Source organism: Egretta garzetta, unplaced genomic scaffold (assembly GCF_000687185.1).
Source record: "Egretta garzetta isolate BGI_Z169 unplaced genomic scaffold, ASM68718v1 scaffold11, whole genome shotgun sequence".
NCBI classification, from domain to species: Eukaryota; Metazoa; Chordata; class Aves; order Pelecaniformes; family Ardeidae; genus Egretta; species Egretta garzetta.
Genome location: NW_009258621.1, coordinates 2,076,465 through 2,102,721, shown reverse-complemented (window position 1 = coordinate 2,102,721; position 26,257 = coordinate 2,076,465). Strand labels below are relative to the sequence as shown.

Below are 26,257 nucleotides of genomic sequence, written 5' to 3'. Positions count from 1 at the left end.
GACTATACGCTCCGTACTTCAACTGGCACCTATACAGCACAGATACTGGTGTACAGCACAGTGTAGGTATATTCACGGCAAACCAGATGCTGTGGTGGATGGCCATGAAAGAGTATTCCTGAAGGCTCTTACCCAGGAGCAGCAAAATTAGTGCTGGCAAGTTTGTTGTGACTTTATTGCTTAATAAGTCCTGGCAACTTCCTCACATGGAATCAAAATCCTCATCAGATAAGTCTTGTGTTTGTAAGCTAGATTTCTTCATAGGAATGAAAATATGGCTGCTATGAAAGGCTTTAATGGCTTGGATATTAGAAAAAATGTTACTTAAGGACTGGTGGAAATTACTTCCTATCTGTCTCTTCTTTTGTCCTACTTGACCCCAGGAGCACAGCTAGAAAAAAACGTTCCTTAGATGTATGACAATTGGGAAGTACAAGTTACATCCTGCAGAGTCGAGTGTCAGCTGAGCTGTGAATGCAACTCATACAAAGGCCTTTTTTTTAAAAAAAAAAAAAAAAAAAATCTGTTTGAGGCAGATGGGAAATGCTGTACCAGGTGGACAAAAAACCCCTACCTCAAATCTCTCTTTTGGGGAATATCAGCTAGGCTGCCTGAAGGATACAAATTTTACATAAATTCAAAAACCATTCAAGGGTGACCACTGATCAAGTATTTCAGAGTCACAGATAAGAAATGGCACCAAAGGCATAACAAATAAGATTTTCTTGGCTTGTTTCTTTGGCCCAACCTGTGAAATCTGAATCCAGATGAACAGTTCCTTGAAAAGAGGACCAACCGTGTTGCAACTCAGTTAAATCCCATAGAAACAGGATAACTTCAAAGCTTCTGGGCTGTAATCATAGAATCGTTTAGGTTGGAAAAGACCTTTAAGATCAAGTCCACCTGTTAACCTAACACTGCCATCCCACCACTAAACCATGTCCCTAAGCACCTCGTCTAATCTTCCCCACTCCTCAGGATCTTTGAATCTTGGGTTTTATTTCTGTGTGGTCAGTATTTGAGCTTGACCACATCATCCTGGATTTTCTGTTCAGTTGGTTCTTTTTGCTTGTTTATTTTTTTCTTGATCCTAACAGAAGACTGTTTTCCCCCAAAATATCCAGGCCTTATTTACAGAGGGAAATACAGAGCTAAAAATAGGAAAATACATCTACAGTTATGTTGGTATAGTCTCCATGAGGACAAACTGTTTTGCTTATGTCACCTATCCTTAGGTCTTCATTGCACAAAAATGTTAGCTTTTGGGTGTATTATAATCCTTTTCTGTTCAGATGGAAATAAAAAACATTCTCCTTGAATTGAAGATCTCAGAAAGCTGATTTTGTGCAAATTCTGTAGCTCCTTCCTTTCAGTAACAACTCTGAATTCCACCTAAATATTATCCCTGGCTCACACAAACTGTTCAGGTTTCCATTAGCCAGACTCAGGCAGCTGTCTTCATGCCATTATTTTAGAAAGGCTCATAATCATTATTTTTTTTCTTTTTATCATAAAGGTAGGGATTATGAACCAAGACTGAATGTTAATCTCCTCTGTACTCAATCCCCCATGCAGTGACACGATCACAGCATGCCTGTATGTACAGATCTCATTTCATAACTTGTAATGTTTTGCCTCTGATGGAACTGATTTCTCTCTCTACCTACCTAAAATAATTATGGCTGAACCTGCTTGAGACCGAGGTACTTACGGAATGGAGAAGATCCAGGTCACTAACCCTTATTACACTGAGGTTCCCATTAACTTCTCTGTTACAAATGATGCATTGTTAGCTCACTTCACAAAGGAATACTTACTATTTGGGATAAAAGACATACTTAGGTGGAATGAGATTATTTGGAGAAATATAAGTATGTTAACCAAACTCAGTTACAGTGACAGAATTGCCATGCAGGAAGTTACTTAATAGGCAGTAATAAAGGTTGAGATTCAAAGGTGTTATTCAAAGGCAAGCACGCTGAATATATACATGTACAATATCTGTCACAGGTGCTCTGCACACACTGTCACCAGAACCCCCCTTTTCAGATGAATAGAACAGCCATCAGCAGAAAAACTCTGTTTCAAAAGGAGGACAGTAGCAGACATACCCAATGCTACCGAGCAGAAGAGCAGCAATACAGGCATTGAAGTCTCACTCTGTTTTTAACAAAGTAACATGGGACCACGCTGGAGCAACAGAGGCTGGGCTTGTTGGATGGATGTAAAAAGAAAGAATAAAGAGATCTGGGTGCAGATGTGACCAATGAATATATATGTGGTAATGTGTAGGGAGACATATGTCTAGCTTGTATGGAGGGTCCCTGTTTCTTCATAGCAGAATGGGAAGAAAGTTCGGGAAGAACAGGAGACAAACAGGTTTCTGGGTACAAAATGTTGCCACGAACTTTCCTTTTCTTTTTCTTCCCAGAAACTTACTAGAAAGAAAATCTGAAAGCAGTGTGAAGGAGAGACAGAGCAAGGCAAGAAGAAATTATTAGATGAGAAGAGTGCTTAGCCACAGCTGGTAGAAATCCAGCAGAGCAGTATGACTATGAGACAACTTGTTTTTACTGCTCTTTTTACTGCAGCAATGAGAGGTTCCCCAGCTGCTTTGGCTGCCATTGAGATCAGAGCTGCTGAAGGAGCCAGGCAGAACAGAGGTCTCACTTCCGAGGACTGAAGGGGAATCCCACTTGGATATGTAGACAAAAAAATGATGAGGGCCAGTGTAGTTCAAAAAAATCCAGCAAGCCAGAAAGACTAGAATAGGTAGGGAAGCCAATTTAAAGAAAGTAAGTAAGTATAAACATCTGGACATGAACTTTGACTTGTTGCAACAGAGTATCACTTTCTGGGGTAACATAAGTTTGTAGATATTTTTGCTTTCTTCCTCAGGAAGGTCACATCCATACCTAGCCTTCCAGGTAAGTCCCATTTTTCTTTTCCAACATAGTAAAATTCCTCAGTCTGTGTTCAGGAGAAGATCATCAGCAAGAAAATAATTTCAAAGCTTTCTGAGCACAATGGGACCAAAACAAAATTGTTTTTTACTTTCTGAACGTGCCGCCCTGTTAAAAGGACACAGGGCCCAGTCTTGCTATCAGCGACAAGGTAAATAGTGCTGCAACTTATAACTAAAAATTTAGTTTCTAGGGACCCCAAGTAAAGTCCTCCTCTCACGTCTCCTTCCACCATCTCGCCACTACTACTTAAGACTGGTTAGAAATTTAGACTTTGTAATGCCAAAAAAATTAACTTAAGAAGGAAGGAAGCTAAGGAAACCTTTCTAACCAATAGACATATCTACATTTATTTTCTATTTCTACATAATCTTCTATCAGAAGACTGTACTGAGGTTGGACAGGTTGCTATTAATACTTGCCATTTGTAAAAACGTTCCTCTCTCAGAAGTTACAGTGAAATCTTTAAAGAAAAGGATAGGTTTAGTAGAGAATACAGGCCTTAAAAGACCAGAGCTGGGCTGGCTCACGTGGAGTCCACTTCCAGGCAACTCCAGCCAGGTAACAGACGGACCCACAGAACATTTAGTCTACATGTAACTCCACATGACTGGCCTCAGCTTTGCCAAGGGAGCAGAAATCAGGAGAATTAAAATTTGTTTCTCAAAGCATTATTTTTCCAGACAGGCTTCAGCCTATTAGAGCTAATCCTTTTCTACCTTTTACACTGCCTAGCAAAACAGTTGCTAGGCAGGTTGGTGATAATAAGCATCAGCCTGCAGCAGCCTCCAGAGAATCACTTTGTTACATGTGCTTGTACCTATGTGATGTACCTTAGCCACACTTTTAAACTAACAGAATGTCTAATTATTAGCTACACAAATCACTCATCTTCAATTACATCAGGCTTCTGTTTGCTCTTGCTGTCACATTCCCATGACTATATCATTATTAAAATTTAAACTCACATTTACTTACTAAAACCAAATGTATAAAGCAAGCCAAAACTACCAACTACTACCAACTAGAAAAGAGCTTTCAAGATGGTTTCCTACCTGCATTTCTGTGAAGTTAAAAAAGAACAATTCTCAACAGACTCATCACTTATCATTGTAAAACAAATAGTAATTTTCCAACAAATAAAACAATTTTACAATAACATGGTTCTCTACACTACTCTCAACCCAAATACTTCAGCAGTGCATTAACATGTAAATTTCAGTAAGTAAAAATGACCAATTCTCTAGCTTTGGCTAATCCATGCAGATTATGTGATTTGCAGATAATGTGTCCTTCTGAGAGAGATAGGTGGCTCCATGGGGGCCAAATGAAGTACAGTAAGGATTGTTAGTTCATGTTGAGTGTACTTTATTGGGAAGTTAAAATACAGCACCTCTGGAGACTTTGCCTTTTGCCTCTGGTTACCAGACACAATCTGTTCATCCAACAGTTCAACGGCTTTGTCAATTGTAGCTTCTTTGGTGGCACACCCTTCACCAGGCCCTTTGCCCTTCCTCCCCCATGCACAGAAGATACTGAGCATTTGGAATTGGGTTACAGCTCTATTAATCTCCACACTGCATGAGCCAACTCTGAAGACTGTTTTGCCAACACCTTCTGGAACAAGGAAGGATAGCTAACTTGGGAAGAATGTAAAAAGCCAGGACTTCAGCCTCTTTAAAGTCCACACAGAAAAGGTAAGACCTCACACAGGGTGGAATTTTGACTGGATGCTTTCCTAAGCATCAAATGTGAGGAAAGATGACAATCCTCTCCTCATCGTACTCTCTGAAATTAAGCATGTGTCCAGGGTTGCCTAGGCTAATGCAGTGCTAGAAATCTAACATCCCTCAGTCCCAATTTAGCTTCTTTGTCATACTCCCCCCTACTTTCTGTTCCTGCCAAATCACCTGAAATGTTCTAGCGGTGATTTTCTGCCAAAATATAATTTCTTCCAATAGCCTGAGGGATATCAAACATTTAAGAAATGTCTGTTTCTAAAGATAGAGCTGATCTAATTTCTTGGAAGTCTTCCTAATGATTCTTTGAAGTGCTATAAGCCAAACATGGAAATTACGGCTAAGCAGCTTTTGAACACGCATTCTTTTGAACAGTTTTAGAGCATATTATATTGTTATTAATAACACTTCCCATTCAGCTCCCCAATCACAATGGAATGTGCTTTAATTTTGTGTGGAACTGCTACACTGGTGTGCTTTGTTCAAGAGCTTTACTTCTGTGAGGTGATTTAAAGTTTCAGTTCCTTCTGTAGGAATATCTGCAATATCATGCTTCTTCTAATGCAGACCCTCACAGCTACTGACACAGGAACCAATTAGAAAGACAGACAAAGCAAGCTTTCAGCAGCACCAGCATTGTGCTCACATCGATTAAATACTTCTTACAGCTCAATAAAACTGTCATTTATCTCCAAGGTATATATACTGCAGCCTCCCCAGTACCATTTCAGTGTACACTTCATAGAGTTTTTTCCCAATTTGTATATCAGTCCAGATTTCCTAAGAAACAGGTTTCAAGATGGTGAGAAAGACACCTGCGTATTTCCTGGTCTCACAGGACATTTCTTCCTTCCCAGGAAGGACTGGTTTCAACTAAAGCAATCTTAGAAAAAAATAAAATCATTAAAATAGCGCACTTTCTGTGAATAAATAAGGACAAAACTTTCCAAGAGATGCCAACTTCAAAGTTTTCCTTGCTTACGTCTTAACCTCCAACAAACTCCCTTCCCTCAGTGAACCCAACTGTCTTTCTAAGTAATGGGGAAGTAAGGGTGTCAGCACCTTACCCATAATGTACCATGTATCAGTTGGATCTGTGATTCCACATGAACCACTGCTAGCCTGGCTCCTCAGATCAAAGTAGTCTCTGCCTGACTGTGCAACAAGAGAGAATTTAAAGGAAAGCAATAGTATAAGAGTACAGAATAATTCAGATACAAAACATTCCCCTGGCAACATTAGAAAATAAATCACATAAATAATAATGGCAAAATACACCATTCTTCAAAGGAAACACAGCTGAAGGGAATGAGGCAACCAGGTATTTTTACAAATGGTGCTTCAGCAGTGACTGCACAATAAGCCTAATGCTGATATTTTTTAAATCTCTGGTGTACACATATTAATTATACATTCAGGACTGAAGCGTTGGCAGTGTCCTTGTATTTGCAGCCTACGTGCATCCCCAAGAGCCAGCAAGATAAAAGACGTATTCATACAATGTTTGTTCAAACTTCTTATGAGGCAAACTATCCCTTAATGAAATCCATTATTTCTAGGGAACAGATTCCAAAAAGACAAAGGACACCAGTGCTCATGACACAGACTGTAGATGCCTAAGGGCCAGGGCAGCAGGAGGTGAAGTATGTCTGTGTCTTCTCTATAAACAGCATCAGCCAGAGCACACACATAAAGTAAACAACGAACAACAGAGTATTCCCCTAAAGCTGACTTGTAAGAAACAGCTAAAACAACACTCTTTAAATAAGCATATGCTACCAGATTAAGCATATGCTACCAGATAAACCTCTTACGCTTAAAGCCAGAATACAGTCATAACTGAGACAGCCCTTTATTAAGCTGAGCCTCCTGCTACAGCTAATACAAAGGTGTTCAGATGCATCCTTGTCTGATTTTCAGCAGTTTCTTATCCCATCTCTTTCATCTTTAGATCTAGACACATTGAACACTGGGGACTTTGATACCCAGAAAAAAATCAACTATGGAACTCACATCCAACTCTTAGCAAACCACATAAGATCAAACCTGCTACATGAAACAGTATGTGAGGAGAATGATTATTTCCAGTCAATGAAATGGAGACACAAAAGTTCAAGCACCTTGCTGTAGACTACCCAGTGACACAGTTTGTGAACCAAGACCACCACTCAGGAGTTCCAAAATTGGGTGCTTTGCTCTCACTACTCAGTTATTGTCATTCCCCGCCTGTAACAGAAGATACCGCCCAGGGACGAAGCGCTTCCTCTCCCTGAGGGAACCATTTCCAGGAGTGATGCTGGCCATATTCATTGCCAGGTAGCTAGTGATGAAATACTGGATCACCATGAAGGAGAATGATGAGGATACTCATACCTATCCAGTATATCTGGGAGAGGTAAAATCATCCACTGCCATATTCCCAAACCTTCGCTGTTATCTGAATGCCAGAACGTCCGGCTCTGTTCCTTTCCTGTCTTGTTCTCGACCAGCACCAGGGATATATTTCCCAGCAAGACACCATGGATGAGCCATGACATTCGTAGCTAGAAGAAAGAGAACATGAGAATAAACATCACAAACATTATCCGAAAGTTAACAACATTCCCAACTGTTCTTTCATTTCTTTGTTTTCTAATCACCAAAAAGTCTATTCTCCCTCCCTTCTGCTCATGTAATCTCTTTAGAAAACTCCACAGATGTGGAAGCCTGTAATACTTGGTGTATGCTATTTAATATTGGAACTACTGGCCTTTCTTTTTGGCAAAGGTGGATCCAAGACATCTGTTTTGGCTTTCACATATGTGTCTGTAATTTTAAAGGGATAAGCTAATACCTCTATTATCTGCAGTACAAAGATCACACTCCCCTAAGATGCCACCTAAGGGATTCAAGTTAAGACTAACAACTTTTCAGCAATAAACTTTTATATTCTGGCAGCACCAAAACCAGGGGGAGAATAGCTGCAATAAGCAGGCATCACTACTAATCACATCCTCATCCCCCAGATATTCTTTTCAAAATCAGTTTTTCCTTACCTGTTTCCAAGTCTCTACAAACCTTCAAATTACAGTTCAGTGATAATTAGGTTTTTTATTAATTAAAGTACCTTAGGGAATCTGTTTTCTAACATTTTTCTATGTTTAATGTAACTGAGTCCATTTCTATGCATTTATCCCCGCATGTGAAATTAGTTCATGTATTTTTCTCATTTTATGACTTTGTCTCCCTCATTGTATGAAAAGAAAAACAATCCTTTCTACATCAGGCTAGTCTCAGAATCTGTATTATATGAATAGTCTTCTAATTTTCTTGGGAAGAAGAAGAGGAGCTAGCTCTTTGTTGATAAAGAGCACAAGTAAAATACACATACAAATTACATGCAGGAGCTGGGTCTCATCTCAGTAACCAGTACGGGTGAGAATGCTGAAGGAATGTGTTTATTAAAGCTACATTAACGATGGATTTTTTGACACAAGTAAGTTTTCAGCACAGTATCTAGCATCCATGCATGTTAAAAAATAGCCCTCTGGTTTTTAACACTTCAAAGCCAACACCTAAGTCCTTTTCTTACTTTCTTGCTTTGATAGCATAGAATATTCACATCCTTTTCTTAGTGTAAAACACAACTGCTAGATTTTGCTTGCTGTTCCTATCTCATGGTGTAAGTTTTGCCTGGTAGACAAGTCAGATTTAGGCATTGAAAGGTGTTGCTGTTATTCCTAGCTTATGCTTACAGTTTTGGGGTGGGTGAAAAAAAATTCTGGTACCTATTACATTAATTATCAGTACCGAATTTAGGTAAACAGTGCAGCTCACCTGCCTGTTTGCAAAGTTACAAAACCAGCAGTGACTTTTGACTACATTGCAAAACTATGTCAGAGACCAAAAAATCTAGACGTGGTCCTTCTCTCTTGCCGCTCCAAAAATCACTGCACTTGCCTGGAATCACCCCTGGGTCTGTTGAACTGACACAACCATTGATAAGGTGTACAAACTGATATGCAGGTATGGGTCCATGAACCCATCTCATTACCTCATTTTGACCACAGACGTTCAAGACTGATGTGTAGGTTTTCAGTAGTTCAGCAAACCATCACTGCGGCCTACCAGATCACAGCACTTCTGGGGACAGGCCATTGCTCAAGTTTGACTACCAGCTCACTCTTACCCAAGTTTGGGAAAGGACTCATGAAGTCCCATGTCTGTTTCCACGATGTTGGACACTGGAAACCATAGGATGAATTGTGAGGATTTTCACCTTGCAGACACCAAGGAGAAAAAGCACAGTTGAGCAGGGCTGCAAAGAACTGCTTCAGATATGACATAAAGTGATGGCCAGGGAGGCAGCTGGGGGAGGGCTGAGTTCATACCCACAAGTTCACCAGAATCAACACTGGTGGAAGAGGCTGCTGACAAAGGTTTATGGTCAGGAGGCCAATGCCTTCAAACTTGATATCTGCATGGCTACTCCTAAGACCATGTATGCACTAAGAGTTAAGGTCAGGTGACAATCAAGATTAAATAACCTGTTGGGCATTTTATACTTAAAAGTGCCTATGAAGTGAGACTACAGAAATTACAGTGAAGACTGCTCTTCCTTAAATATCTTTAGAATACCTTTCAGACCCACTGAAGTAATTTCCCTTGAGAAAACTGACCAGGACTAATTTTTTTTTTTTTTTTCCAATGACTTTGGAATGCCAGTGGACATTTAAAGCACTCAACCTATAGAAGGGAAAGCAACTCCTCTTACTGAGAGTCCATATGTGAAGCACTTTTAGGACCCTAATGCCAACTCTGCTGTAAAGCACTGTGTGAAATTTCTAATACAGGTAAGTTGGAGCAACTTCATTGTGCCACTTTGACAGTTCAAAATTTGAGAGGTAAAGCCCTGAAGCTTCTACTATGGAGGAGCTTTCAGACCTCTGTCTCTTCTGGAGACCTGCCAGATAGTAAGAGGCAACATCTACACGGTCAGAAGTGAGAAAAGAGCAAGCCTTTGACAGCTATTAACGTAGCACTAGAGCAAAAGCTGAAGCAATTGATGAATTGGAATGGATGCCTTTGCACACATGTCAGCTGTTTGAAGGAAAGACGTGGCTGGCATTAGATCTGGGAGATCAGCTCGTTGGCAAAGTGCAATATGAAGACTCTAATGAACTGGCTCTGAGTGAATCAACTGGCACTGCGTCCAAATGGGCATTTTTGGCTGTGATATCTATGGTTTCTAAGCTTCACAGCAGGGCAGTCCAGGTCTTTTCACACCTGCTGAAGTGAACCAGAGCAGATGATGAGCTGGATGCCATAGTAAAGACTTCCGAATGGGGCTGGCATTCATTCTACAGAATATGGCATCAATGATGGCAGATGGTACTACGTACACGAAGCGTCCTGTAAGTAGTGTAGTGGCACATTTGGAAAAATCTGAATCTGGGCTGTTGGTGGCATACCCCTAACATTATATATCAAACATCTCCCTCTGTGTTAAACCAGCAGCAAAATATTCAGAAGCTAGAAACATCACTGAGAAATTAATTAAGCATTGCAGGTAGACATTGGCTCAACAGCACCTTGCTTTCTGGCTTTAGAACCCACCATAGCTGGTGATTAGCTGTTCATATGCAAACCCACTGACTCAGTAAATGAAACGCTTTAAACTGATTTGGGGAAAATTAAAGGGAGAGAGAGTCCGTGGTAAACACACAGCATATTGAGGCAAAACTTGGGTCAGATGGCCACATGCACTGTACTGCAAACCATCTGGAAAGATGCCTTCTGAGAATCCCCTGAGCCTGTGAATTTGTGGAATTTCTGAACTGACAAAGAGGAGACTCAGTTCATCCAAGAAAGAACAAAGAACTAATCCTTATCAATATCAACAGGGTTTGGCAGGTTTAACATAGAGGTGAAGAAAAACAAGGAAGTTAGATTCACTAGCACAAGCTGCCTAATTTCAAGACCACCTGAGAACTGAGACTTGCATTTTACTTCCTTACGCACAAAAGAAATTAAATGCTGAGAACCTTCTGGGTGAAGTTTGGGCTTACACCTGTGATTCTACTTTAATGGCTAGAAACATTCCAGCATGAACCAGAGCTTAGATATCTGACTGAGGACCAATGAGACATGCTCACAGCAGCATAAATAAAACATTCCTCAGTGGCACTCTGGAGAGTTGTTGGGGTTTTTTTGTCCCTTTCTGAGTGGCAATGCCCCTGATTATTAGCATTACAGTCCTACCTGGCAGAAAATACTAGTTGTCCATCTTTAGCACAAGTAGCCAAAGAAAGAGGAAAAGATGAACATACTTCAAACAGGGCTTGGAGTAAGGTGTTTTTAAGAAGATGGAGTCTACAGGCATCTTGCTCCCAAGGAACTTGCAGTAGTTGGATCCCACTGGTATCTATCTTGCTACCCAAACCCCAACTCTGCACCACAGGCTTACATGTTGGTACACGGCACATTATTCAGTTCTCATGCCCCCAGTCTTTGCCCCCCACCTATAATACTTGCTCAAAGGAATTGCTCAAAATTTTCCTGACCAGGAACTGTGGATTCTTGAAATAGACATTCATTTTTCTCAAAAACATAACTCTTTTCTTGGGTCTTTTTCACTGCACGGGAAACAGTAGAAGTTGTTTTCAGATATGAATGCACCGACCCAGTAAATGTAAGTCAGGCATTAAAAAGCTTAGAAAACCCCTCATTGTTGGAATATGGTTTAAACAGAATTAGACGATAGCTGCAGATGCCTTCGCCAAGTCTCAGTAAGTTCTGAATGTGAAGATGAACTACATTTGAGGCATGAAGATTATCACATTGGCAATATTGTTCTTCTTACTAGAAAGGGGAAATGGTTGTGTGCAGCAGTACAAGCAGAGACATCTATTAGGTCTGCTCAGCAATTTAGACTTGGACTCTTATAAAGATGACCAAAAGGTCTTATTCCTGTTTTTTGGCCAGATCAACAACTGTACACGATCAATCTCTCTTGTAGTCTGCTGACACTTCTGCTTTTGCTTAGGACTCAGATGTGCAAGCAAAAACCTCATGTAAATGATAAGATGACAATTAACAGATCTGATCATGTAGCTTTAAAATACCTAGGCAGGCAAGAGAAGCTTGTATTTTATATGAACAGATTCTCATGCTATTTATTCTCACATTATTTCTTACTTGTTTGCTTTTATAAAATCAAGAACCTAATAAAAGCACCTTCATTTCAGGAACCAAACAAATATAAAAACAAAGACGACAACAAAAAGAAAGAAAAAGAAAGAGTTCATAATTTTGCTGCCAGAGTACTGCGGAATTACCAGACCTTCAAGAAATTTCAGATATTATAGACCCTGCAATCCAATGACACAGAAGCCAGGTAGCAAAGGAAGCAAGAAAAGATTCACAGGTAACAGTGAATAAGCTGTACAGATTTTAAAACCAAACTTTAAAATAAAAAAAAAAAAGGGTGTTAACAACATTCTGCAAAATAAAGCACATGAAAGCCTGTGCTAGAGGCATATCCATGTTGCACTTTTCATGCTCATAAATGTTCTGAGTCAATGTTATTACTATGTACCCTTCTAAGTTATTTAAAGCTCAAGGAATAGAGGAGAAAGAGATGCATGCACTGCAGGTGCCAGCATGGGGCTCAGAATGCACTCAAGGAATGATTTATATTATTGATTTACATGCTTTAAAAAAAAATGCAACACTTCTGCATAGAAATGAGAACTGAATTAACAACCACAGAGGAGGAAAACATCTTTATATCTATAAACCCAAACGAGAGGGCAAACTTCAACTATACTCTTTTACATCAACATATTTATTTTCTAGAGAGAGTATGTTTACGTTCAAAAAGTAATTTCAGGTTTAAAAGAAGCCTGGCTCAGTTTAGTGCTTACCTACATAACATAATGGTGGCTTTTAAGAAACAGCTAGTTGAAATGTCAAAATAGCATCAGAAAAAATTTTCATTATTTTAAACATGGCCAAAAGCACAAAGCTCTTTTATTATCACAGGAATCTGTTTTCATTTTTCTTTTCAGCACAACTATACCCTTTACAATGTTTGACCCGGGATCTAACAGAAGAATGAAACAATATGGTTCCCAATCCCAATGTTGTCCCTCTTGCAATAAGTGACCTTCTTTTGTGGAGATGGATGCAATAAGATTTAAGGCTAATTTCATCACCATCCAGGCAACACCACCTCTGTTCTTATTCTCCTTCTCTATTACAGCCTACACCAAAACTGCTTGCATGGGTTTTACTTCTCAGATATGGCACTAAGGTCTATCATAGATTCCCTCGTGCTGAGCAAAGTACAGCCTTTCTAAAACTCAGTCTCCAGACTCTTCACATTTTTGCAGTGACTTTCAAACAGATGTAACAGTCATAATCCACCACAAAACAAAATCTCTCAGGATAGATACTGCTGCCTAGGCAGGTACACACTGTACCAGGCCCTCACAGAATGCAGTAGTCCTGTACCTGGCCTTACATCTTTTTATGACAGAAGCCCAAACACTTTGGGAAGACACAGGTGTGATTTATGATCTACAGGCACCACAGCGTCTTTCAAAGCCTGAGGATGCAGATGGCAGGGAGCATCTCCAAAAAATGGGATGAAAAGCAAATCAATGTATGTGACTCTGCACTTGTACAGCAACAGTGCTGGGACTGAGGAAGATGGGATTGCCTCGTTGTCCAGACGTGGGGGGCCAGAATTGAGTCCTCAGCTTCCACATGAAGGCGAGCACTCCCTGGACATCTGCAACACCCTTGTGTCAGCTCTCTGACATCATTGTGAAGTACTGAGAGGTAGGTAGCCAATATAGTCTGGACCTAGGGGCTATCAACTGTGGCAAAGCAATTTAGTTTTGCATGGGTGGTGTCTGCAATGACAGCTCTTCTCTTGGGCTTTAATTGCAATGTGGTTTCCAGATTCCCAGACAGCAGTACAGCTACTGATGTATGGATTTCTTCTTCAAAATGAGAAAATGCCTAACCACCCCATGATCCTCTTTGCCCTGTCAGCCCTGTGCAGGCCACCTGATTCCCACTCAAAGGAGGGGAATCACAGTGTGAAGAGAAGGGGTGAAAAATGCTGTGCTTTATTGCTCAAGCTCTATAAATTCTGCCTTTAAATCAGGCCGCTACTTGGATTAATTCTTTGCACTTTATATGCATTCCTATGCTCAATTACATGTGCTTTGTTTCCAATGAACTTTTACATGTGGGTTAAAAGATTTTCACTCTTGATGACTGTGACTCAGTTTGGTTCCTGAAGCATTTCCCAAGTTTTTTGTTGCATCTCCCCTTTCTGGCTACTGCAGGGTAATGGAGCATCTCTTCATGGACTACACGTACCACTTCCTGCATTCCCCCAAGATTTAGTAGAAGTGCCACAGTCTCCCTCTGCCACATAAATTGGGTTTTAAACACGCAGTTAATGGGGTCAATAGGCAAAGGACTCTACCGAATGTGCAACATAAAAAAGGTAACAAAGACTGTCTGGACTGCAAACAAGAGAGATTCTTTGAAGCCAGGATACTCTAGCCAAGATTTAATAAAACAACAAAAAGAAAGAGAAAAACTGACTGGAGAAGAACAAAGGGCAGCATCACAAACTAACTGCTCTGACCTGCCAAAAGCACCGAAGAACAAAAAATGAAAATATAAAGCTGCTCAAAACAAACAAGAGCAAAGCGTGATACAAAGCTATACACAAAGTGCAAGGCACATTAGGACCAATCCCAAACATGTGTGGGAAAGTACAGGCTGTATTTATTACTGTATCTCCTGCATGCATTTTTACCCTCTTCTCATCTTTTGATGCATGTGGGGCAGCACAGAGTAGGTCAGGCTGATTTTTCCTTTCTGAGTTAATGAGAAGCCTCCCACAGGGCATGGGAAACATTAGGGGAGCACAGCCTGCAAGCAGCCCAGCACGCTCCTGGTGACCAACCTCAGGCTGGGGAGAGCACAAAGATTGAGGGTCACGCTTGTCCTGCACTTAGAGGTAATACATATGCCAAAGATCATCCAGGCTCTAGAGTATCCAAATGCTAGCATCAGCACTGTGGCAAACAGCTGCCCAGAACCTCAGCAGGGAAGGTGTTTGGACCAGGCCACCCCACAAATCTCCAGGGTGTTAGCAGTCATTTTCTCAGACTGTTCAGTTGTCTCCGTTGCCAGTCTATCACAGTGGAAGATTAAACAGCCAGGCTGAGGGAGAAAAAACAAGCCTGAAGCATTAGCAAACTCTTCATGGCTGGCACCCACTGTGGACTGCTTGATTGTTTCCTTATCAGCATTGAGTCCTGTTTCCATGGACATTCTGGCCAAAACCCAGAATCCTCCAGCCTGGTAAAGAGTACTGCAGCAGGTAATGCTCCTCACGCTGAGGTTGAAGTAATTAAATCCTATGTACACCTCAGGCTAAAAAGCAGGGTGTCAGCATTTGCTACAGTGGGTGTAATTGTCTAACAGGACTGGATAAAATAAAAGCAAATTAAGGCATAAGGGGGAAAATAGTAGCTTCAGCAAACAGTGGGTCTAGTAGTGCCCCAGAGCTTCCCCGTAGCAGGGAAAGAAGAGAGGGGAATCAAGATCAACAAAGTGGATACGTCTGCTGGCCTCCCTGTTGCTTTCAGGGCTTGCAGCACATGGCCTTTGATAAAGTCCTGTACACAGAGCAGGGGCAAGCTTCACTCACCCAGGAGAGGTGAGCAAGCTGAGCAGCCGGGGCAGCACATTCAGTCTCATCCCCAGGAGTTCAGCTGAGCTAGTCATGTTGATACTGGTGTACACATGGCATACAAGGAGGAGGAAGGATGTTAAATGACAGGCTTAAGGACAGTCTTCATCATTAATATATATTAGTGCAGGATGTGAATCTGAGCCAAATCTCTCTGGGGTACTGGAATCAGCTGTCAGAACTAGCCGCTATGTAAGTGAAGATGCAAGGAGAGCAAGCAGGTATCTAAAGGAGCACGTGAGCTGCATCAAATACAAGAGGGACAGCAGATTTATGGCTTACTCTGACTGTGGAAAAATAAATGGGTCTAATATGCACGCACTTACTGAGATCCCTTTGCCACATGAATCACGAGTGAGTTTTGTCAGTGGGATTTCAGTTGCCAGAGAATCTGTCCTGGTTGTGACATGCCAGGTGGAGCTGTCAGCAGTGACAGGTAGAAGAAAACTCATCTTTTAGTGCTTGAACTTGAGCCAGTTCAATCAGGAGGTGATTGAGGGTGAATAAATACAGGACAGCATTATGGTATTTTCACAAGCTCTTTTCTGACTATAATTTCACTATAAGGAAGTTTGTTGGCACCTACTGGAGGAATAAGTGTGTAGGGGGGGAATATCTCCTTTCTCCTCTTGTGTTGTGCTGAAAAGTGGAATTAAATTATTCTGCTCACAGACAGATTGTTCCAGTAAAATAGAATTTGAAGCCACCAGGGGCTCATTGAGAAGAGAAGCTTTTACACTATATGAAAAGGCAAGAGACAAAACCCTTGCCAAACTCCTTCACTCTTTATTACCGACAGCTGCAATGCTGGATGCGTCCGGATGCCTTTTAAGTGCCAAGGGGAGTGACGGAGGTGGGATGGCATGTGAGCAGATGAAATACATGGCAGCTTCTCCCCTGACGGCAAGTTTAATTATTTGCACTGTTGTATACACACACGCAAAAAAAAATACACATATTGGGAAATCATTCACTCTGATTCCCATGTCAGGTGGATTATGAAAAACACTCGCTCTTGCTGGTTCATGGCAGAACAAGGTCTTAAAATATTCAGAACCTGCATACGTCTCTGTTGCAGAAGGGAGGAAAAACAAGGTAGAATGTATTTCCTAAAGAAGGAGGACATGAATATATCAAGAGTGCAAAACCAGATGCGCTTTGCTATATGAACTGAGATATCCAACAGAAGTGAACCAAACCAAACTTTAAGCCAAAGAAACACCATTTCCTATGTACTTCCATTCCAGAGAACTTTCTAATGCATCCCTTCTTGTCCTTTCTGCATTTTAAGATCAGTGGAACAGGGAGAATCTGATTCTTTTGTCCGTTCAGTGTTCAACCAACAAACACCAAACTGTGCTTTGTTAGGATCAATTTTCCCAAATCCCTCTGTTTCAGGATGCAGGAGCTTGTGTGACATTTCAGGGTGACCATTCAAGATGTGAAATGCTCTAAGTCACTAGCCATAGCTCAAAGTCTTAAGACATTAATAAATCCTATCAGTAAAAATATAATCTGTGAGGCTATAGACTAGAGTAAAAAGATGCAGACAGGTCGTCTTTCCATAATCTGCAGTTTAAGGGTTAAGTACAACTGACTCAGAAATGACAACCATTTGTGCAGGGTTGGCAAGCCTTGATACACTTGCTTAAGTTAATGTTCCATTCTACATGAATTAATCTCTGCTGCTGTTAACTTCAGCACAGCTATGAACAAGGCCTACCTGAGAATTGGTAGGTTTGAGGTGCAGCATGATGAAGACCTGCCATCTCACATCCCAGCCATGATAGAGAAACTATGCACTGTGTTCTCTGAGCAGCTCAGGCGAAGTCCTGAAGCCGATTCTTTCTTGGATCTTGCAAATATGTTTGTTCATGCAGTAAGCTGCTTCCTCTTCGTGTTTATGTCATGCTGGCTGCCCTACCTTTACAACATATACACCTAATTCTGAAGACTGTAGTATATCATGCGAGGCCATACAATGAGGACAAGATATGCCTAGCTTTTCAGAGCACATTTTGTGGCATTTTAAGCACCTAACCATATCTTTCCCCTGTACACAGGGGCATTAAGTAAGTATATGTTATAGATAAGACATCAGAGAAAGTGGTTGCTGTGCTACTGACCCAGTGCCTATATTTGAAAACCAGAGTCAGACACACAAAAAAGCTCTGTAAATTGCAAAAGAAAAGAGAACATTAGGACTTGCCTCGCAGGGAGAGTTCCTCAAAGGAGCTGGAAATGCAGTGCTGGTCATGACAGTGTTTGCTACTGCTGGTGCTTTGCTGGTGTTCAGGAGGAGTGCACAACCTGGATAAAAGAGCAGGAAGAAGGTCAAACTGCAGCATTCACCTTCTGGTTTCAGGGTTTGTGAAACCTCCTTGGAACCTGTATTAACTGGCTCCTACTACAGGAGAATGCCAGAGAGCAGAAGCTTTTTCAGTTTATTAGCGATACAGCTTCACCCAACAAACATACTCAGGAAATACATTTAACAAGTCTGTCTACCTTCCTCATACAGCTATCTTTTGTTCATCCACGACTTCAGATTCATCCTCCTTGCAAGGCTGAATAATAAAATGTATCTTTCATGAACGAAAAGTAACTTGGAAGACAATATTTTTCTTGGCCAATCCCAAAACAAAATACGACTATGGCAAAATACCACCAGAGTAATATTAATGCAGTTGGAGGCCTCTTTGCTCCTTTAATCATTTGTTGTAACAAGAGGAACAAGGGCAGTAGTAACACTAGAGTTTTTCCTTGGCAGCTCTGCATGAAAAGGTGTGTATTTGCGCTATTTCAGCTCAGGAGGGTACCACTATTTACAGCCCAGTTATTTGGACTTTCATTGAAATTGCCTCTACAGCATAGACAAATCACGAACCAACACTTTATTGCCAGCTCCCCACAGTACCCTCTTTCTGGCTCTTTGCCTTTATGTTTACCTATGCTTCCATCACTTTGTGGTCTGTAATACTGTGGGCTGAGCCATCAGACAGCGGAAATGCACTGTAGCCTATACCAGTTCACACAAAAGTAGAGGATCTTACTCTTCATATTTAACCCCCAATCGAACTTTCTAAAGCAATGTTGGGATTATACACCATTAACTCTGCTGTTATTATTGTATCCCTTTAGACACTCTGTGCCTCAGCAATAAATGCCTCCAATGATTTACATTATTGCATTAGGAAAAAGCTTATCCTGGCAGGTAGCCTGTTTGCCAAAACTCAACCAGCAGTTCAATGGTTCAAAAACTCAATCGGTTCAATGCCCAAGGTATAAACCTTCAATAGTTAGTACAAGAAAGATTAGAAATTACTACTGGGATTTGGCTAGAGGAACCAAGTATAGAGTAATATACACAGAAGTGGAACTCAAGGGACAATGGAGCAAAGAGAAGAAAAATTAGGAAATCAGAAGGGGGAAAAAAGAAGCAGAACAGAGAAACAGGAAGTAAACAGGAAAATCGGAAAGGAAAAATCAGATCAGTATGGAGGAGGGTCATTCAGATGAATACTTGGTGTGAAGTTGTTTAGAAAGGGTCACGATTAGTACCTAGTGTCAATTGTGGAGACCTGAAGTACCAGTCTATACCCTCAAGACAGAAAGTGAGCAGGATAGTCTTTAGCTCAAAGCACTTAGAGTAGAAAGATGGCTTTTGTTTAACTGGAGGCTGTCATAAATACATATGAAAAAGTGCCTTGTGTTTTATTCCCTCTCCCCACCATTTGTGCACCTTTTTTTCTCTCCACTGTTCATTTTATGGACTTACTTATTTAGTCTCACACACCTTCTATTGAAGGAAAACGGTTGTGCTCCGGGCTGCCAATCCGCCATGGAGAAGGATGGGATGCAGAAGAGCCCTGCATCCAGCCACAGTCTCCTTCTTCAAAGGAACAGTAAAAGCCAGAAGGAAGATTTTCTGCAAGAGGGAAAGACACACACACATACAGAAGAACGCAGGTGAGCCGAGGAGGAGAATCCTGGGCATGCAGAGAAGCTGCAGTGACTATTCTGACCAGGTTGCTCAGGGCATGCAGGCACCCCCACAGCTACTCAGTCCTTTTGTGTGGAGTCATGTGTGTGCCAGACCCTAGGGAGGGTGGTGGCAGGGGAAACAACCCCCAGACTGTGACTAAGTGACTCCCCCCACACTTAGATGCATCCAAGTGAGCGGACATATCTCAGTGTACACTATGGGGTCTCCTAAATACCCTACAGCTCCACAGGTATAAACCCACTCCAGGTTACACCTTGGAGGTGGCTTTCCTAACCGCTGCTTCTGCAGCCTCATGTTGAGGGAAATCTTGGAGAGAGATAAGTTCCTAACCTGATTCCCCTCCCTTACAGTCTAGGTCTTTAGTCAGCCCAGCTCAGTAATGAAACCTCTTCTCTCTGTGAGCTCTGATGCGGTCTCAGGTAAAGCACTGAATTGTTTTGTGCCTTGGTTTTTGCACCTGTGTATCTGTTCAGTAGAGATGAATGGATGAAAAGAGGATGGTTTATTTTAAGCCATACTTTCAGGCCTTGAAGCCCACTCGTTCTGTCACTGGCTTGGGATTTCAGGCAAATTCCCAGCTCCAAACAATACATTAGCTTTTTGCCTTTAAATTAACCAGTTTTAAAGTAATAGTCATCTCATTCAAAGCAGAAGGTAACTTCATGCCTTCTTCAGCTCCTTCTCTATCTACATTGCAAGGTCTTGTTACAAAGGGTGCAAAGCACTGCTCCTCTTGCACTTATACTGCCATAGGTGAACATCCTCTATTCGGCCACAAATCATGCATTTCCTTCAAAACTCATTAAATAATTTTACCCATCATCCTCAAGAAATACTCACTGCCTCCCTAATTTCTGCTGTTGTCTAGTTCTACCTTTGCATTTCTTTTCTTCAACATGAGGCTAGACTGTACTTATTAAGTAACGTCAGCAGAAAACAGATGTTGTAAAATGCCATGTAAAATCACAACCACTATAAGATGATTTTCACTTTTAGTGAATCACTAATGGTCCTTAATACAGATTCTGCACACAGGGTGGAGCTGACAACTCTGCCAGGTACCAGAAGGCTTCCTAGTAGTAAAAGGGCACAAACTGGGTTTTATGGGGAAAAAGGTAGAGCACAAGACTAGCCTGGCAGAAAAAGGTGCCCTTTTAGTACAGAGTTACATTAGGTATTAAAGATGCCAGTAAAGAAGAGCATTTTACCCTGCTATATAGACTAACCAGTCCTTGGGGCTGGCAGTACAAAGCACCTGAACATGCTTGTTCAGTGGGGGTGGTCCTTCTTCCAATAAACCAGAAAAACTGCTGTGATGAACAGATGCAGCCATAAAAGGGATGATGATATTCCTGACTTCTCAGAGTTTTTACACCACTGTGTACTCAAATCTGTACTAAAAACCAGTTTAGCCTATATTTGTTTTCTCCTTTCCTGGTTCCCCTAAACTTCCCCTAAAACTATCTTTGTTGTGGGTGGGTTTTTTTGATTTGGGTTTGTTTTGGTTGGGTTTTTTTTTGATAAAAAGGAGAATGAGACAAGAAATCAATTAAATACCTGCTCACAGGGCCTCGGCTTTGACTCATACACCTCAAAAGACAATTCATTGTCAAGTGGCACATCCACCTACTCCTTGGTCTGCCCTGAGAAAACAGCTGGGAAACACCACAGCTGCAGTGTCTAGACCATAAGTATTTGATTTTCTAGGAGCCTGAATCACAAGTCACTTCACAAAGGAAACAAACAAATCTTACATCTGTGGCTTTTTAGTAGGGCCAGATTTGAACCTGGAACCTGACATGGAGGCGAGAGCCATGTTTTATTGCTCTTTTCTGCAAGCACCCAAATTTGTTACGAAAAGATCAAAACCTGTATTGGAGTTAAGGTTTTTTCAAGTTTTTCCTTTTAAAAATATCCAAATTCATTCAGCTTAGTCTTTAAATGTGAAGCTGTTAAGCAAAGAGTTGCTTCCTTGTGTTATACCCCTCTACAGAACTTGATTATATTTCATTGCGCAGCCCAAGGCTGGGATCCAAAGAAAATGACAAATTATAATGTGTCCTGAATTCCTACTGAAACAGCTTGGCTCAGTGTCCAACTGAATTCATTTCATGGCCATACACTATCTGGGATGATGTGAACAAGTCAGAGCAGCAGGAGGAGTCATCTAAGTAGCAATCCCTGCCTGGAGGCCAGAAAAAGCTCACTGTCAATGAACAAGTAAGGCCATAAATAAGAAGCTATTACTTTCCCAGAAAATTTCATTCCTCCCCCACAAATTAATTTTTTATGAATTTTCAGATGTCCCATGCACTGGTTGTATTTTCTCTGCTGCTCTTTCTTACTTTGAATACATACAGCACCTATGATTCCACATATTGCTACTCCACCAAGAGCTATTTGGCTAGCGCTTTTCCCTGGAGAAAAGGAGGCTACGGGGAGACCTGATTGCGGCCTTCCAGTACCTAAAGGGGGCCTATAGGAAAGATGGGGAACGTCTTTTTCATAGGGCCAGCTGTGTTAGGACAAGGGGAAATGGTTTTAAACTAGAACAGGGTAGGTTCAGGCTAGAGGTAAGGAGGAAATTTTTTACAGTGAGAGTGGTAAAACACTGGAACAGGTTGCCCAGAGAGGTAGTGGAGGCCCCATCCCTGGAAACATTCAAGGCCAGGTTGGATGGGGCTCTGAGCAATCTGATCTAGATAGCAGTGTCCCTGCTCACTGCAGGGGGGTTGGGCTAGATGACCACTAGTGGTCCCTTTCTCTCCTAAACATTCTATGATTCTATGATTCTATGACCTATGATTCCACATATTGCTACTCCACCAAGAGCTATTTGGCTAGCGCTTTTCCGTCATTGTGTACTTCTCAATTTTCTGAACATTTATAACTCAAACTCACATTAGTGCAGACACTGCACTGATGAGAGAAAGCTAATCTGAGTTTCTTGGAAAATCAAGTAAACAACGGGGCAGGAGTTATGCCTACTGAAACGTGCCATGTTGGATATTATCATTAGTGACAGAAACCTCAAAAAATTTAGATCTCGGTAAGATTAAGATGCAGCCTGTAGATACGGGATGGAGAACAGAGTAATCCAGTGAGACTGGAGCACTGTGAGAATACAAGAGTCTCTGCTTTCATTTAAGTGATGAAGTAGAGAAGAACTGTTCCTAACCAAGTATTTTCAAGCCTTCAGAACGATTTAGATTTTGCTTGAAAGGTAATTAAGTTCAAGGGTTTTTTAACTTTAACGCAGACTTTTCATTCTTTAATAGGAAGAAAAATTAGCAACTGGCATAATTTATGAAGCGGATGGAACATACTCTTGATTCAAAACTAGGTGTAAATCAACCAGATACTATAGTTTAATCTTCTGGGTGAAATTCCAGACATATATTATAAAAGACACAAGCATAAGAGTCTACTCTGGTATGTATGGACCTTTACCAAATGTAGACGGAAATCTCAGAAGGCAAAAAATCATCTACTCAAAGAACTTACAGAAGCACATGAATCTTAAACATGAGTTTGTTTCAATGGCTGCCTCAATGCTAGCAAAGTTGGTCTGACAAATCCTACCAGAAATGAAGCATAAAAAGGGAAAATACTTTTCAACACAGTCATCCAAGAGTTACCCTGTAATGCCAGAAGGCTTCACTGAGTTCAGAACTGCCACGGGTTAGAATGTGTTGCTAGGGGTACAGCTTTTGATCAAGAAAGAAGCAGAAAGATTAGTGTATGCAAGACAGGAACCTTAAGAGAGCACTGCAGAGCAACAGGTTGCTACTTCCATCATCTTGCTTGCAGGGAGACTCTGCTGGGCTGTATCTATCACTAGGACATAAATGAACCCACTGGCTTCTTCATGCATTTTTTTGCCTGGAAAGTAAACTGGCCCCTGTAGAATTAATTATCTATGCTTTTTTGGTCACTTGCTCATGCTATCACAAATTCAAACTTTATAGGTTCCTATTCCAGCTGCCATCTGGTCTTTTGACAGATGCATGCATGCACTCCTCCAACCACATAGCACAGCCTGAGTCACCCCTTTCATGAATCAGATACTAGTCTTCCTTATCTCACCTGGCAATGTGTTTAACATCTTCAAATATTCAATGAGGCAAAGAGTGAAAATTACCCTATAACCCAGTGGTTATGAGATTTATTTGAATGATAGAGGACATTACTTTCAATCCCTATTCCAGGTAAAATTTATAAAATGTGGAAAAGCAACCTGAGGATAGACTTGAGTAACCCTTTTTCTTCTGAACTAGACCAGAACTCCAGACCACAATCTTAGAAACTCTCCATGGAAATAGGAAATATGGGTCCAAATTCCCTTAAGAAGAAGAAAGAATCAGTCCTGGTTTTGTCACATCTTGGGTGAATCCTCTAAGTTTTGGGTCTCTAGATAATATATATATACTGTCAGCACCTCCTTTCTTTTTTTTTTTCTTTTTCTTTTTTTAATATATCCATTACTCTCCTAATATGCTTTGACTGATTAACCAATATTTTCCCAGGCTGAAACTTTCTGGTGAATCTGAGACAGAAAATAAAATAATTTTGGACTAGCCAAAAATATATGCACTTTCTTTCAGTAAAACTTCTATTTTTGCCCAGAGTTGCTGCCCTGCAACAAAAGATTACTGAACCAACATCCAAGATAGTTAACTAAGAAGAGAAGTAAAAAACTACTGAAACAATTTCTCCCTTTCTGTAAAGCAGAGCTCTGCCAATCTATATTAGTAAATAATTTGAATAGTCATCTCTGTCTTGTGCCATACCAGCTATCACTACAATAACAGGAAGTATGTTATTTATTTCCAGTAAGTTATAATCCATAAAAGCATGAATTTACTAGCAAAGATATAAGAAGACCACTATCTGAAGTCTTAATGTGTGTCTGCAAAGTATACTTTTGCAAAGTAATTTCCAGTGTGGCACTTCCATCGGTCTGTTAAATCTGTATGTCTGATCCCAAATCAACGCAGTTCGGCATCTAATTCCACATCTGCCTCTTTGAAGCTGTCTTTCGCTCCTGCAAGAATATTTGATTATGACTCAAACAGCAACATTCTTTTCTCTAGGGGTCACCCCTCCCTGATTTTGCACTCTCTACACAGACTAATTGGTTGCATGCAAAGCAAGCACCATGACATTTCATTGGCCATTAATAAGTAGAGAGATGTTAACAAACAGCTGGCATTAGGCAGATTTTTTTCAGCTAAGAAAGGAACAAAAAAATCAGATGAATAATAAGAAAAAACCCCAAACATGGAAAAAAAGTATCAGTACCTGCACAGCTGAAAGATTGTGAAAGGAAAAAAGCCCCAACATCTCCTTGAAGCTCAAAGACAGAAGCTTTTGGTTAATAGTAATTTTAAAAGCTCTCCCTTCAGTGTTGAGCATGGCTACATCTTTTTCTGAGAGCTCTTTTGTGTAAGCAGAAGCATTTGGGAAAACCCTTTCTCTGCTTTATATAACTGAATCACTTTTTGCCACACTTGCAAAAAGCTGATGAAAACATCCGCGTTGCTCAGGAGCAAAATGACAACTGAAATGCTGAAAGATGACATATGTTTTGTGTTGGGCTGCCATGCAGATGTAACTGACATCTAAAACATCAGATCATTTCTCTGTTTTGTGTAAGAATTCTTATGCCAACAATATTCAACACAGTAAAGAGGCAAAAAAAAGCAGAGAAATCAGCCATAGAACCGAGCAGGCTTGTAAGTTCATAAGCGGACATACCCACAACTCAAGCTCTTGCTAAGGCAAACCAGCCTTTTTTGTTGCTTTAGTGGAAGATGGTGCTTTTCAGGCCTTTTGGTTGGGAATAAAAACTCTTCTTCCCAGTACCTGTGGTTGAAAAGAAGCTGCATGGTCTTCTCCTCAAGCTAGGGGGTGATGGTCTGCTAAACAGGGGGTTAATTATGCTCTGCTTTTCACATTTTCTCATTTCCATTCTCAGAACATTCTTTGCTGACACTACTGTAAGTGCTAAACTGGTTTATGCAAATGAATACAGATGAATGCTGTGTGGAGGGGGAAAAGGCAACCAAACCAACCCCTGTGGATAGCGTATGTGAGAGGGGGATTGGTCATTTTACCAATTGGCTCACCATGGGATAGAGGCTGGCAGCTAAGGGCAAAAGCAGAGCCAGCCTCCAGATATGTGAATATGGATGAGACACCAGCCACAGGTGCACCCAATGTTTGAAAATAACAGGTAAGCATGTTCCTCGAGGCTTACCCCATCCTATGGTAGTATTTAGTTTACATCCGTGATTGGTACAACTCCACCTTGTGAGCTCTGCTCTTCCCATGGGTACAGACAGGATTACCCTCACAAGGCAGAGCCATTTATAGCAGAAAGGCACAACAGTGTACCTGGAATGAAAATGCATTCAATCTACTAATAGAACCATAGAATCATTTGGTTGGAAAAGACCTTCAAGATCATTGAGTCCAACCATACCTGTCCACTACTAAACCATGTTTCTAAACATTTTATCTACACATCTTTTAAATAGCTCCAGCAATGGGGACTCAACCACTTCCCTGGGCAGCCTGTTCCAGTGAAAACCCTGATAACCCTTTCAGTGAAAAAATTCTTCCTAATATCTAATCTAAACCTCCCCTGGTGCAACTTGAGGCCATTTCCTCTTGTCCCATTGCTTGTTACTTGGGAGAAGAGACCAACGCCCACCTCGCTACAACCTCCTTTTGGGTGGTTGTAGAGGGCGATAAGGTCTCCCCTCAGCCTCCTCTTCTCCAGGCT

At 41.0% G+C, this 26,257-nt stretch overlaps 1 protein-coding gene across 1 annotated transcript in view; it reads right to left on the bottom strand.

Annotated features, from left to right (window-relative positions):
• The window catches only part of ALK (ALK receptor tyrosine kinase), a 364,338-nt gene that overhangs the window by 50,755 nt on the left and 287,326 nt on the right, over positions 1-26,257 (bottom strand). Inside the window, exons 6-8 of the mRNA XM_009648158.1 lie at positions 19,261-19,392; positions 17,674-17,774; positions 7,076-7,245 (exon numbers count right to left, since the gene is read on the bottom strand). Of these exons, the coding sequence (XP_009646453.1) occupies positions 7,076-7,245; positions 17,674-17,774; positions 19,261-19,392 (403 nt within the window). The remainder of the gene's footprint in view (positions 1-7,075; positions 7,246-17,673; positions 17,775-19,260; positions 19,393-26,257) is intronic.